Here is a 13,946-nt window from a genome sequence, read left to right as displayed (position 1 = left end):
AGTCAAGTAATATTTTATCTCAAATATATGCTAAATTTAGTCTTCGAGTTAATGTAAAAATCACTAACTCTGTAAGGGGCATATGCGTATTTTGAAAACATAAAAAATAATTCTATAATATAAATATGATATTCTAAAATATTTTCTTCGTTTCTCTTGCCAGATTGTCCGGCCAATAATAAAGCGGGTAGGGTAAAGAGGACGGAGTTTCGGGATATTTCTTTTTCATCCATACTACCAACTACGTTAGACGGCTACGATATAAGACTCGCATCTTAAAGCGAACAGTTCCCTAGGTAGGGAAACCATCTTCCGACCCTAATCTGTTCCCCACCTCCTTCGGAAGCCTGAAGCCCTCGAAGCCGACCCACCAATCGGAGCCATCTCCTCCAACGCCAAGGAGAGGTTCGAATCTCTCATTTCTTTTGTTCTTTTCTCTTCTCTATCTAGTGCGATTGCTTCCTCTAATCCATCTTCTCGTGTTGTCTGCGTTTTGGTCTTACGGGTAAAATTCCGATAATGTGTTGGTGGTGTTCTGAGGTTTCCATCAATGATTTCATCCGATCTCTTACTGTGTTTATTAGTATATAAATGAATAAAGAGTCTTGTTTTGTTTTTGCTTTTTGTCGATATGAGGGATTTCTTCTTTGTCGTTTGGTTCGATTTTTGATTTTTTTTGCTTCCTTTTGTTAGATTCTTTTTTCTGACTTGGATGCAGGAAATATGAGTAGGCGATACAGTCGAACCATCTACGTCGGCAATCTCCCTGGTGACATTCGCGAAAGGGAGGTCGAAGATTTGTTCAACAAGGTTTGCGAGCTTTTTAGTGATTACATCACCCTTTCTTTTTAAAGAACCTTTTTTTTCCTCCTAGAAATTACTAATACGTTGCTTATACTATACCTAAGGTAACAAGCGGTTCTGTTCAGACCTCTCTTTCTTTTCTAGTAAGCTAGTTTTATTATCAATATATTTCATTTATGGTCTTAATGATACTTTTCTGGAGGGCATGTGGTTGTGCAATGCATCATGTTCATTGCATATGAATCCTGAATATGTCCCCATCATGTTTGACATATCTGGTTGTGTAATGCATCATGTTCATTGCATATGCAAGGAGTAGCTTTTATTATCAGCATCATGTTTATTCCTTAATTAAACATCCATCTATTTTTATTCTAATATGCCACGTAAACAAAAAAAAGGGGGTTGAAAGATTTGAAGTTTTCAAAAAGGTACTTCCATATATTGATTAAAGCATGTTTTTGATTTGCAAGGTAAATTTTAAGCTCATGTAAATCAATGTCTCTAGATCTGAGCTGCAAATTAAAGCTAATCACTGGTACTGCATTTCAAAGCATGTTTAGGTTTCTATTCTATTGTGCAATTTGTTTAAAAATTTGAGGAATCTTTTGTTTGAGGTGTTAAGAATGGATCAAGTGTTTTGACACCAAGTTGTTGGGTTGACAATTAATGTGTCATACATTGCTGAAGCAAAAATTCTTAGCCCATCATAACAAGTCTATCATTGTCATGTGGAACAAAAATTATCTTGTCAGCAATTCACTCATCAAGGGATCTTACATGTCTTTTTGCCAGAATTGATTTTTATCAACTAGATAATGAGTGATCAACCGATCCCCTTCCTGAATAACACAAGCAGGATTGAAACTCGGTGGATTAGGAACCAGAGGGGTTTCACAGACATCAGAGCTTAAGCTTATTTTGCTAGATCCTAGTCAATTTCATGAATCTTGATTGTTTTCTAATTAATTTTTTTTGGATGATCTAAATCCTCCCAGTTTGTGCCAAAGACTTTGTTGACATTAGGTTGATTCTGTCACATCCCTGGTTATTCTGGTGGATGCCAGCTGAATTTATCAGAACATGGTTAATTCTTGACTTTTACTTATTGGTCCCAGGTTAGCTATGTCTTGATAATTTGAATCGCTTTATCTCACTGGTTATGCTCCCAAAGTTCAGCGCCAATTAAGTTTACAATTGATCACCTTGCTATATAAAGATACAACTGTTTTTTCTCCTTCTGGATATGTTAAAATTGAATTTCTACTGTTGCAATTGATAGGTTTTTAAATTAGTCATAGTAAAGTTAATACATGCTGGAGCAAGTCTCAAATGGTTGCATATATTTTTGATTAATAACATCAGAAGGTACTGTTCCTCAGTTTGTTTGATTTTGATTTTTTTGGAATAATGATGGTCTCATTTTGGCAGACAATTGTCAACAATGCATTTTCTTGTGAATTTATTGTTCGGAAATAGATTTTTGTCATGATATGGTCATATTTTTTAAATGATTTTAAACATTTTGCAAGTTCTATATTCCAAGTCCATTAAGGGAATAATAACTACAAGGTGTTTCTTTTTTCTTGCCTCTCATAAACTCTTCTAGCGGATGTTATAGTGATGCATTAAAAGTTAAGTCCTACTAATAATGATGTGATCTTTTAATGCTTGCTTTTTCTTAATTGTATGAAAATTTTAACTTGTTAGTATTTACTGGATTGAGAAGCACAAATGCTGCCACTTAAGGCTAAAAGAAAACTTTGTTTACATATTTTAAATTTTCATTTCCAAATTAGAATGTAAGGTTCCTGGGCTGGTAAATTAAACACTGCAGAATGTCAGGTGATAACTTAGTATATCTTAAAATGATCAGTGAACAAAAACTAAATCCAGAGCACATGAGTCTAAACTAGGGTTTTTAATTTCGAATGTTACCGCCCGTATCGGGCGGTACGTACCGATCCACCAGCAGACCGGTATGCGGACTGTCCACTACCTGGTAGTATCGTCGATTGGGGTTGTTTCCGCCCTATTACCATCCGAAATCGAACGGTGACGGTTGATTTCGACCATTGTCGCCCGCTATCGGGCGGTATTAGCCGAGGGAGAAGGAAGAAGAGGGAGAAGAAAAGGGAGAACCTGAAGATCCGACATCGCTCTCCTTCGATGATCCCGATCTGTCGCCGCCCGCTATCGGGCGGTATTAGCCGAGGGAGAAGGAATAAGAGGGAGAAGAAAAGGGAGAACCTGAAGATCCGACGTCGCTCTCCTTCGACGATCCCGATCTGTCGCCGCCCTCCCTTGCCGGAGGTCGCAGATGAGATGTCGCCTCCTTCTCGTTTGAGGTGACGAGGCCTCGGCGTCGTTGGCGACTTCTCCTAATCCACGTGAGGAGAAAAGTCCTTGGCGTGGGGAGAAGAAACCTCGGCGATGTCACCACTTTTTTTTTAACTTTTATTTTGTAACATTTTATTATATATATATATATATATATATATCTTGAGCGGTCCATCAGAGTGTATCGCTCGGTATACACGTAATGTACCATACCGAGCTGAACTCGATACTCCGGTACGGTATGAAATTACGAACCTTGGACTCTAAACCATTGTATTTTTCAAGTTCTCCTACTTATTTGTGCGTATTATATATCATGTTGTTGCCATCCTTTTTAAAGATTTGAGTAGTGAGTACTCCATATATTTGTCGTTTCTCTTGTTTGTTAAATATTAATTAGTGGATGCTCGGTCACTTTTTTGATGAAAGTGTGACTTTTTTATGTTTCACTAAAAATCTTCAGTTATTCTATCTTGATTTAGTATTGATGGGGCTTATGTACATTCCCTTTCTGAGTTCTTAGAATTTTGATATGGCTTATGAAAAATAGGATTGGGAATTTCTTCTCTAGTTTTGATTGTCTTAAAATCTTCTAAATACTACTTGTTGCAAATGATAGCTGTGAGGAAAAATTATATTTGGGTAATTTGGGTATTTAAAAGCAGGAGATAATGCTCAAGCATTTTCTGATGACTTATGCAGTATGGACCCATCATTGATATTGATTTGAAGATTCCTCCAAGGCCTCCAGGTTATGCATTCATTGAGGTAATGTATTTATGGCTGTCATTTTGAACAACTAATCTCCTTTAGAAAAAGAGTGATTTCTACTTCAAGTGTTCTTGTTGTCAAGTATGCTATTTTTTACTATGCCTTATAGTAAGAGATATTTATGGTCAATTAGCTGGAATTTGGACAAGATAGACAAGCGTATGCCTTGTTAGGTGTTGGATATTAAACGACCCATTCCCTTTGCAGTTTGAAGATCCTCGTGATGCTGATGATGCTATTCGTGGTCGTGATGGGTATAATTTTGATGGTCACAGATTACGGGTATGCATATTGATGCCGACTCATCTATTGTTTCTGATGTTATTTTTAATGATTATCCTGTGCTTATTGTCTGATGCAGGTGGAACTTGCTCATGGTGGAAGAGGCCAATCTTCGTCATTTGATCGTCACAGTAGTTACAGCAGCGGGGGTCGACGTGGTGGAGTTTCTAGACGCTCAGAATATCGTGGTGTGTGCTTGGTAATCTGTAACTTTGCATCATTAAAGTCATGAGTGGTACTAATTTTGGTTCAAAATTTTATTATTTGTGATTTTGTGTAGTCATGGTCACTGGTTTGCCTTCATCTGCTTCCTGGCAAGACTTAAAGGTTTGTTTGCATGATCCTAATCTTTGTTTTAGTTTTTGATAACATTTGAATGAAATTTTGAAAATTTACCTTTAAGGATCATATGCGCCGAGCTGGTGATGTCTGCTTCTCTGAAGTTTTTCGCGATGGTGGTGGTGAGTTGCTCTCAGCTTTATATTCTTTGCTCTTGCATTTTGTCTTGGTTTCTTGTGACTTGTGAGGCATATGAAGTTGCACAGCAGTACATCAGTTGCTCTTTATGCTGCAGGAGTTTCATGTGCAGGATGTGAAGGTTGAACTTTTATATGCTTTCATGTTAACATTGATCCTCCTCAAAATGTGCATTGGTGGAGCCTTGTGTGGTGGGCTTCCCACTATCCTTTATGATATTAGCAACTAATCATAACTAGCATGATTGCGTAGGAATTACGAATTACTATTTTTGGTAATTAAAAAAAGGGTGAAAGAATGTAGAGGATTAGAAACAAGAAATTAAGAATGGCACAGACTTAGAATGCTGTTTCAATCATTGCATTTCAACTGTTGGAACAAGTTGTCATGCTATTTTGGTTTGCATGACCATTGTGCAATTTGAACATTAATGCTCCATTTGGAAATATTTGGCATTTTAGGCGACATCATATTGGCAAATTTGGCAAGGATTCTCACCACTATCTCTAATACCTGCCCTCTGCTAAGGCTTTGATCTTATTTTATATAGGCTAATCTATTAGTGGCAAGGATTCTCACCACTACACTTGGAAGTTACATGTATGATGAGAGAACCTACTCAAGTGTGATGACGTTTAAACAGGATGGATCATGTTACCCTAGCCCACTATTCAGTGCGTGGCAGATGCTGATACTGTATTCCTTGCGCTAGACGAGCTATTTTGGTTAGCTAGCTTTTATGCTTTCTTTAATATTTCATCCCAAATCATCAGTAAATAAAAAAAAATTTCACCGATAAAAGAAATTTGTCCATTTTGGTTCTCTTTTTTTTCATTCCTTTTTCAGACATACCCTTAACCTTACTTAAACATAAAACAGAACTTTTTCTTCTGAACTTTCTTTAGGCTTGCGTCAATCCATTACGAGGTCTGCTTGTAAATGAATTTTCATGATCTGGTTGCACAGAAAAGTTCAAGGCTGGTTTTATTGAAGAAAAGCTATTTTTTCGTTTGCTTGGTTGGTAGAGAACTAGCTTTTTCAAGATTTCCGCTCATTGCTTTTCTGGTCACCTTCTCAAAAGAGAATAACTTTCACTTTTCCACATCCAGGCATGAGTCTCGGAAAAGGAGAAGTTGTCTTCATTTCCTTTTGCTGCACTATTGTTTTTCTTAAAATCGAACAAACTGTATTATCCAATTAGGCTGTTTGTTTCTTTGGGTTCGAGCCATCCATCTCAGTTCCTGGTTTTGTCCATGTTAATTGATCTGGTCATTGTTCAGTGATCTTTCTCCTTATTGACCTGCAGGTTTCTGTCTCCCAAGGTTCTCTTAGATCTCTGAGTAGGATCAGCTCTTCCCTTTTTCCTCTTCCCTTGGCTGTCGCTGACAGAAACCTTTGAGGTTGGTGATGGCATCAGAGCCCTAGAGTTAAGCTGATGCTGGTAGAGAAGAGATGTGGAGAACGGTAAACAAGAAGGAATAAAAGATAGGGAACGGACTCTATCCCATTGGTCAACATGTAGCTTTTACACGACGAACAACAGGAGAACAAGAGTTGAGATAGGAGAGAGGTGATGAAAGGTCCAAAAGGGAAAATAGGATTATAAATGTAATTTATCCTTTGATTTTGTTTCTTTTTATGACCATTTATTTTTTCGTTTGAAGTGCTGATACTGATATATGCATCCTTAATTATCTAATCATCACTTATTCACTGTTGAATGGTCGATTCCCATCACAATCTTGCTTTTCTTTTGCTTTTTTATCTTGGTTTTCAATTATCCTTCCTAGTTCCTTGAATTGAATGGATCTTTCAAATTTGGTGTAGGATCATGATTGCGTTAGCGCATGTCTAATATTCAATTAAACAAAGTTTGATTTGATTGTAAATATCTTTTCTTTAAGCTGTAAGTTGTTAAAGTTGTCTGATATCTGTTTGGGCTTAACTTGACCAAGATGGGTATTCTTGAAAGCAAGGTCTGCTATACCGAAGCGTACCGTGCGTACCGGGCGGTATGTACCGGTCTGACAAGTTACCGGTATGCGGACTGCTTGGTACCGCTACAGTGCTATAGTACTATACTGTAGCATTGCTACAGTATAAAAAGTATAAAATTATTCGGTACACCAGGGTGTACTGCTCGGTACACCCCGATGTACCATCCGGTACACTGGTACCATACCATACCGAGCCCGGGTCAAAATGCCGGTACGGTATAGTACGGCGAACCTTGCTTGAAAGGCTTTCTAATATACAACTGAATTGAAATGATTTACTCACCTTAAAATCTTTATCCATGACACAAGCTATTTGAATTTACTAGGTAATGGGAATGCAATAATTCACTGTTGGCTGAGATAGACAAAGAGTTCTTGGTTGACCCTATGGGCATCACATAATGCTTGCATGATTTGACTTGTAATTCTTTTTTGGGAGTTCGCTCGTTTCTGTTTAGTATGTATTTTGACTAATTATCCACATATTTAACAAATTTCCCATTATGCTCATACTGATTATTTGTTTCTGTATCATTCATTTGGCAATGTCTTTCTTAACCTATTTTGTGTTTGACCAATTTTAAGGTGAAAGTCTTTAACTGTTTACACAAGTACAAGCTGATTGTCATTTCCATATACATTTTCAGCTGTTCACTTGGTTTTTTTTTAAGATGCAAATACCATAATCTAAGTACTCATTGGTGTTGCAGGTACTATCGGAATTGTAGATTACACGAATTATGATGATATGAAATATGCAGTAAGTGCTTTACTAAGTTAATAATTGTTGGCCTTATCATATATCACCTTCTTGTGTTAGTTCTCCAATTTCGGTGATTGATTTGCTTTTATGTGAATATGGCCTTTGGATGCTGATGGTGAATTATTTTGTTTAAAATGTTTAGCATTTGGATTTAAATTGACATCTGAACATTTCCAACAATTTCTCATCCTTTGCAGATAAGGAAGCTTGATGACTCTGAGTTTCGCAATGCATTTTCACGAGCATACATAAGAGTATCGAACATCATCAATAGCTTCTTTTGGTAATTTTTCATGTTAAAAGAACTATTTATAGAAGTTTCCTCTCATTTCTTTGTAGGTGAAGGAATATGATTCAAAGAGAAGCTTGTCTAGGAGCCGAAGTCGTAGTCGTTCTTATTCAAGAAGCCCTACTCCACCCCGCAGTAGAAGCCGGAGCCGAAGGTCTGATAAGTGTTCTAATTGTTATGATTGCGATAAACATGTGATAGACTTTGATACATATTAAATATGTTGAGCAGCAAGTCTCCGAGGGCAAAGCCATCACGCCATTCCTTGTCAAGATCTCGATCAAGATCTGCATCTTCTCATTCAAGATCAGCATCCAAAGGACGTTCTTTGTCAAGGTACAACAAGAAAAAGTCAGTTTCTTGGTAGAATTTGAGTAATTTTTAATTTTTCTTTTCACTTGAATCACATTGAACTGCCCACCTCTCCTCCTCCCCCTCCCTTCTGACCTTTGTCATTAATGCGACACCTAAGTAGTTATTTACATGGTAATACTTTCTTTGTTTGATATAATCATGTGCACACATAAATTTATGTATGTTACATTAAAAAGTTGCCCTTATTCCAGCGTGATGTCTGTTAGTTACTAGATTAGGAATTGTGGAAAAAACTATGATGTTTTTTCCTGTGCAGTGTTCAGATATGTAGAGGAGAGAAGATGAGAAAGTAGAATAAATTCCTTCTATTATGTTTCTCCGATAATTTCATAGATTGGATCAAAGCATTATAATAGTTATCATTTCGTCTGTGATCCATTTACCTTGCAATATATCAAACGATGAGAAATAGAATTTGGTGCCCTTCATTGAGTTTTGAGGCCCCATTCAGGCTTAGGTTTCATACTTTTATGCTGCCCCACAACTAAACACACCCTTGGTATCTTCAGTTAGGTTAGACAATGTGCAACCTCTAGTTTAAGGTATCTGGTCATAAAATTTAGCTATGAAAACATTTGGAGTTGCTAGCATGTTGGACATCATTTGGGAACTTTGAAAACCACCATGATGATCCACTCAATGATAGTTCACATTTTGTTCTCACAATTCACAACAGCGTAATTTCTTCACCTGCAACTGGTTTATATTATTATTTGTGGCAGAACAAGATGGTTTGCCTTCATCCGTTTTCTTGTTTTAGCTCATGGTTGTGGTTCAGTAAGGTTTTCAATTTTCTAATCTAGTCCATCATGTATGTCATCGTTTTGTCTCTCTTGTGGAAATTCTGGAGCTTCTATTTCTTATTTTTCATTACAGTGAGCAATCCTGTGTATGGTTGTCATCCAGGGATGAAAATAGTTTGCTCCTTCCTTCTGCATCGTGAAAATGACCATTGATTTGGTGCTTTCTTGTAGAAAATCACCTCATTTTTCTTTCTGGCAATCATCTTTTTCCGTATTACGCTTGTTAACATTTGTAGGGGAAAAATAAGGTTGGATGTGACTTTAAATTATCTCCATTAGGTAGAGGCGAATCTTGGGTGCTGGAGTGAAATATCTTAAAATATGGTTCATGTTATCTTAAAATATCTCTGATACTTCTGTCTTGGTGATCCTTTACATATTGATATTTGGGTGGTCATGATTCTTGATATTTGCAGTAAGAAATTGTTTGTACCTGTGGCTGTTTGATGTATTAAGTATATGCTTTCATTTCAATGATGATGGCTGCTTCAATGATCACTATCTACTTTCGTAGTTCGGAAGACTGTTTGTACCTCTGTATCTTGTATCTTTTATGTAAAGACGAATATTTACATAACAATATCTTGATATTTGCTATATTGGTTCATCGTTTTTGTGCTTTTGTCCCCTTTTTAGTCGGTGGTCATGACAAGTCTATATCATCTTCCATTTGAAAGTTAACTTTTCTCTTTTTTTTAGATTTGGGCTTAAGCGGGGACCTCTGGATTGCATGTTAGGATCTGAATTGGATATGGTGGCAATGCTTGCAACCTTTTTGGTATTGTGAGGTATGCTGTTTCATAGACGAGCAGTTTATGAAACCTGCAGAAAATCTTGATGTTTACCTTTAATGGCCTTTTCTGATGGGCCTTCTCGGGGACAGAAAGGATTGGTTGCAATGACAAAGCTGGATTACTCTAAGGCAAATGGAAATGGGCGTCACTGGACGAGTCCTAGGGAGAAGTTTTGCCATTCCTTCAACATTTTCCCAGTACTATAAGTTGCATTCAGGGTCCCGGATATAGCTTTCCTGGGTACAATGAACAGCCCTCAAGATAGATTAGGATTTTTGTGGCGTGGGTTTTTCACAGCTTGCCCGATGCAATTTATACTCTGCCAGATCCATGTTTGCAAGTCTATGCTGATCCCACTTGAATTCTCTTTTTTTTCTCAAGATTCAAACACTTGCATATTATACATGGCCATGAGTTTTTTTTAATAAGAATTAAATGCTTTTAAAATATTTTGAGCTCTTTGTTCTGCCTTTCCATATGATTCTCACCTGGGAGAGGCTTCAAGGATTTGGATCAAACTGTTAACCAGCGATGTGGATATTGAACTCAGTTTTCTGGAACTTTTTGCAGATCACAATCGAGATCGAGATCTCCTGTAACCTCCGTAAGTCCTATATTACAGGGTTATTGATCTTTTTAAATTATTCAACTAAATTGTATTGCATGCAGCCCCTACGTGGGAGCAAAAGTCCTAGTAAGCCTAGTCCCAACAGGAGCAGAAGCTTATCGCGATCTCGATCACCTATGGTATGACTCAAAAAAGGATTGCTAATTGCTCTTACCTTTTCGGATGGGTAGTTTTCTTCTTTCTGATGCATTTGTTGCTTCTCACAGGCAAAATCTGAATAGAGCATTCTTTTGCTGCTGAAGATGGTTGATATGGGATGAATTTATGGCTAAAGCATGGAACACAGACTGGCAATTTAGTATTGTCGTTGGGTTGCGATGAATGCCTAGACTTCTGGTTGATCCACCCGGACTTAATCTTGCTGTTGAACTTTGTTAAAGATATTTATGGTCTGTGGTGACCCGATATTAAGACAACAAACATATATAATGTCTGCAGGAACTATCTCTGCTTGGTTTCTATATGTTTAGTAAAGGAGACATTTTAGATGTCTTTCTTGAACCTTTGATGCTGGCTTTGTTTATAGCGTAATCTAGTGCTTGCTGGTTAACGTTAATGTTGTTTTTATACATCACTAACTACAACGTTGATGCATTGAGAAGAAATTAAAAAGCAATTATATATGTAATATAATTTTATTCGCTTTTGGAAATAATGCAGAGGGACTCATTAACACCTCTAGAAATATAACATTTAGAGGAGAGAAGATGAGAAAGTAAAATAAATTCCTTCTATTATGTTTCTCCGATAATTTCAAAGATTGGATCAAAGCATTATAATGTTTATCATTTCGTCTGTGACCCATTTACTTTGCAATATATCAAACGATGAGAAATAGAATTTGGTGCTTCTTCAAGCACCGTTTAAAGAGTACGGGTGGCAGATTGCATGGATGACTGAGACGGTAAACATACGATGTAAATCCAGTACAATCGAGACCACAATATTGGCTTTCGTATCATTACTAAAGCGACGTAGGGTTAATTATAGATTAATTAATGTAGTTAGACCTTTTTATTAATATCCATGTCCTTAGACTTAAAAGTTCAAGCGAAACATTTCTATTTATCCTAACATTGTCAGCTTTATCGATGGAAATATGAAAAGAAAGAGTAAAAATATAATTTTAATGTTTTAGTTGATGGTGGTGACGGATAACGATGTTGTTGGGGTCCACGTGTGATTATTGTGGATGAGGAGAACGGTAGTGAGATGCGAGGGCTGCTTTGCATCTGCGTCAACATTGACACAATTGTCGAGTCGCCCTTTCGATGCTTTGCACCTGCATCATCAATAGCACTTTGCATCTACGTTAACGCCGATGCAGATGCAAAGTGACGACGCTCGACATTTGCATCGATAGCCCTTTTGTCACTTGGCATCTGCGTCGATACTGATGCATATGTAGAGCGACGAAAGGATCACTCAGCAATTGCGTTAGTGTCGACGTAGATGCAGAGTGACTCTAACCTTTTGTCGTCATTCTCCTCATCCATAATAGTCACCCAAATTGCTCTTTCGTCGTTTTGCATCTACGTCAGCATCAATCCAAGGGCCATTGATACAGATGTCAAGCGATCCTTTCGCTGCTTGGTGACTACGTCGACGCTAAAGCAGATGTATAGTGACAAAAGGGTCGCTCAACATTTGCATCGGTGCTGATGTAGATGCAAAGTGGTGTCGCTTTGCGTTTACGTCAGTGTTGACATAGTTGTCAAGAGGTGCCGCTCGATAATTGCATCAATACCGATGCAAATTCAGAGAAGCCAAAGGATCGCTTGACAACTGCATCAATGTCAATATAGATGCAAAACGATCCTCACCATTCATCATCGCTTTTCCCATTCACAACAACCACCAACTACCACTACCAACATCGTCTGTTACCATAAATTAGAATATTAAAATTATTTTTTATTTTATTAATAAAATTAATGATATTAGAATAGATGAAATTATAGGTTTTCTTGCATGACTATAAAGATCCAAATATAATTTTTTTGTGGAGGGATATGAAAATCTTAATTCGCCTAGCTTAAAGGTTCACAATTTTAGGAATATTTTACGGTGGTAAAAAGAGTATCCCTCGTAGCACGGAATTTACGGTCGCAACAAGCAATCGCCAACAACGATATTACTTACGAAGAAGGTTTCTCTTCGCGACCCTTCCACAGCCTCCCGATTCCTTTTCTTCCCCATTCCAATTACTACTCGACCCTCCGCTACCGCCACTCCAAACTCTCCCACAGTCGGAGATAGCGATTGCCTCGATGGCTCGCATCTTCCCCGAAGATTGGGCATTCGGAGAGGCAGGCGGCGCGATCGACGGAACCCCCTCCGCCGGCTCGCTCTAGACCGCGCCGCCTCCTCTCCTAACTCCGATCGTCCGAGAAGGCCATGGTCCCGTCGTCATCGTCCGCGCAGCCGTCGCAACAGCCGCTGCCCCCACCGCCAGCCTCTGCCGTCCGATAATGATGGGAGCAACGGAGAGCTTCGAGCTTTGGATTGCAATCTCGCTTCGCTCTGTGACCACATCCAGATGGGGTGGGGGGTTCAATGTGATTGCGATACGATGGTTTAATTTTTAATCATTATATAGATTTTAATATAAATTTTTTAAATATATTGATCAAAATAAAAAAAAAATCTGACATGTCATTCATGCATCACTTGTTATATGTTTCGTCAATAAAATTGATGATATTAAAATAAATAAAATTAAATATTTTATTTTTATAATTATATAAATTTTAATATAAATTTTTGTAATTTAAAAAAAAAAGATGTTAAAGAAGTTTAACTATATAGAATAATCTATAATTATCTCGACGGTAATTACACGAGTCTCAATCGATAAAAGGCATGACTCAATGATAATACTAATTGTTGATATCCATGGATGAATAGGGGATGTGGCCACTGATCTATGTTGTGCCAACTAGGCAAGCTAGGAAAGGAACAAAATGATAGTTTGAATAATTGTTGTCCCAAGTTTGAACTTGTTAGGTCAGTTTATTGAATGTTGCGATAGAAAATTACGATAGTAGGTGGGAGTGAATGATGGGTAATTATGCCATGGAATAATCAATGGAAAACAATGAGTTCAAGAATTGGGAAGATGGGGAGAGCTATAGATCATTCTTTTTAGTTCTAGAGGGATCAATATGATTTTCTTGAAATATAATGGAATAAGCGTTTCTTAATTGTTTGACTAACATGTTGATTCGAAACATTCAAGGTCCTACTTCATGTTAATCTCGGTACTAACTAATGTCGAGCAAGATTGTGCAAAAATAATGTGGGGGTATATGCCAGGCAAAACTTTTCCGAAACTTAAGTTAACTTTCGAGTTGATGGTTTGGATAAGGTACCAAACAACAAGTGTCAAATGCATTAAAAAGAGAAGAGATGATTACACTTGAGGCCATACTTTAATAGCATGAATGATTAGGGGTCTTCTTCAAAATTAAGTGTAATTAAACAGTGCTAAATCCAAAGAATGACATAAATGTGAATGCAGTCATACCGTTTAAAAGATGAGTATCACTGAGAACTCTTCTTTTGTTTTTCAAAGAAATATAATAATTTTCAATTATTTTCCTTTAGCTTATAAATATCCTATT

The 13,946-nt window shown here is 37.3% G+C and overlaps 1 protein-coding gene across 5 annotated transcripts; it reads left to right on the top strand.

Annotated features, from left to right (window-relative positions):
* The first annotated feature begins 250 nt into the window (after window positions 1-250).
* LOC103971566 (serine/arginine-rich-splicing factor SR34) lies at window positions 251-10,824 on the top strand. 5 transcript variants are annotated; one of them, XR_670702.3, is made up of 15 exons: window positions 251-405; window positions 719-810; window positions 3,847-3,912; window positions 4,123-4,197; window positions 4,277-4,385; window positions 4,478-4,524; window positions 4,601-4,658; window positions 7,382-7,431; window positions 7,632-7,688; window positions 7,774-7,877; window positions 7,955-8,059; window positions 9,601-9,689; window positions 9,785-10,299; window positions 10,365-10,442; window positions 10,530-10,824. XR_670702.3 is itself a non-coding variant. In XM_009385624.3 (14 exons), exons 2-14 carry the CDS (start codon window positions 724-726, stop codon window positions 10,542-10,544), a joined length of 885 nt encoding a protein of 294 aa, XP_009383899.1. In that variant the 5' UTR covers window positions 251-405; window positions 719-723; the 3' UTR covers window positions 10,545-10,824. The 5 variants fall into 5 exon arrangements, 2 of the variants coding, with proteins under 2 accessions (XP_009383899.1, XP_009383900.2); XR_010481232.1 differs by lacking the exon at window positions 10,530-10,824 and having other exon boundaries at window positions 9,785-9,935; window positions 10,266-10,299; window positions 10,365-10,440; XR_670701.3 differs by having other exon boundaries at window positions 9,601-10,299.
* The last annotated feature ends 3,122 nt before the right edge of the window (window positions 10,825-13,946 follow it).

Source organism: Musa acuminata, chromosome BXJ1-11 (assembly GCF_036884655.1).
Source record: "Musa acuminata AAA Group cultivar baxijiao chromosome BXJ1-11, Cavendish_Baxijiao_AAA, whole genome shotgun sequence".
Taxonomy (NCBI): Eukaryota; Viridiplantae; Streptophyta; class Magnoliopsida; order Zingiberales; family Musaceae; genus Musa; species Musa acuminata.
Note: the sequence above shows the minus strand (reverse complement) of the source record. Positions and strands in the feature narration are given on the sequence as shown.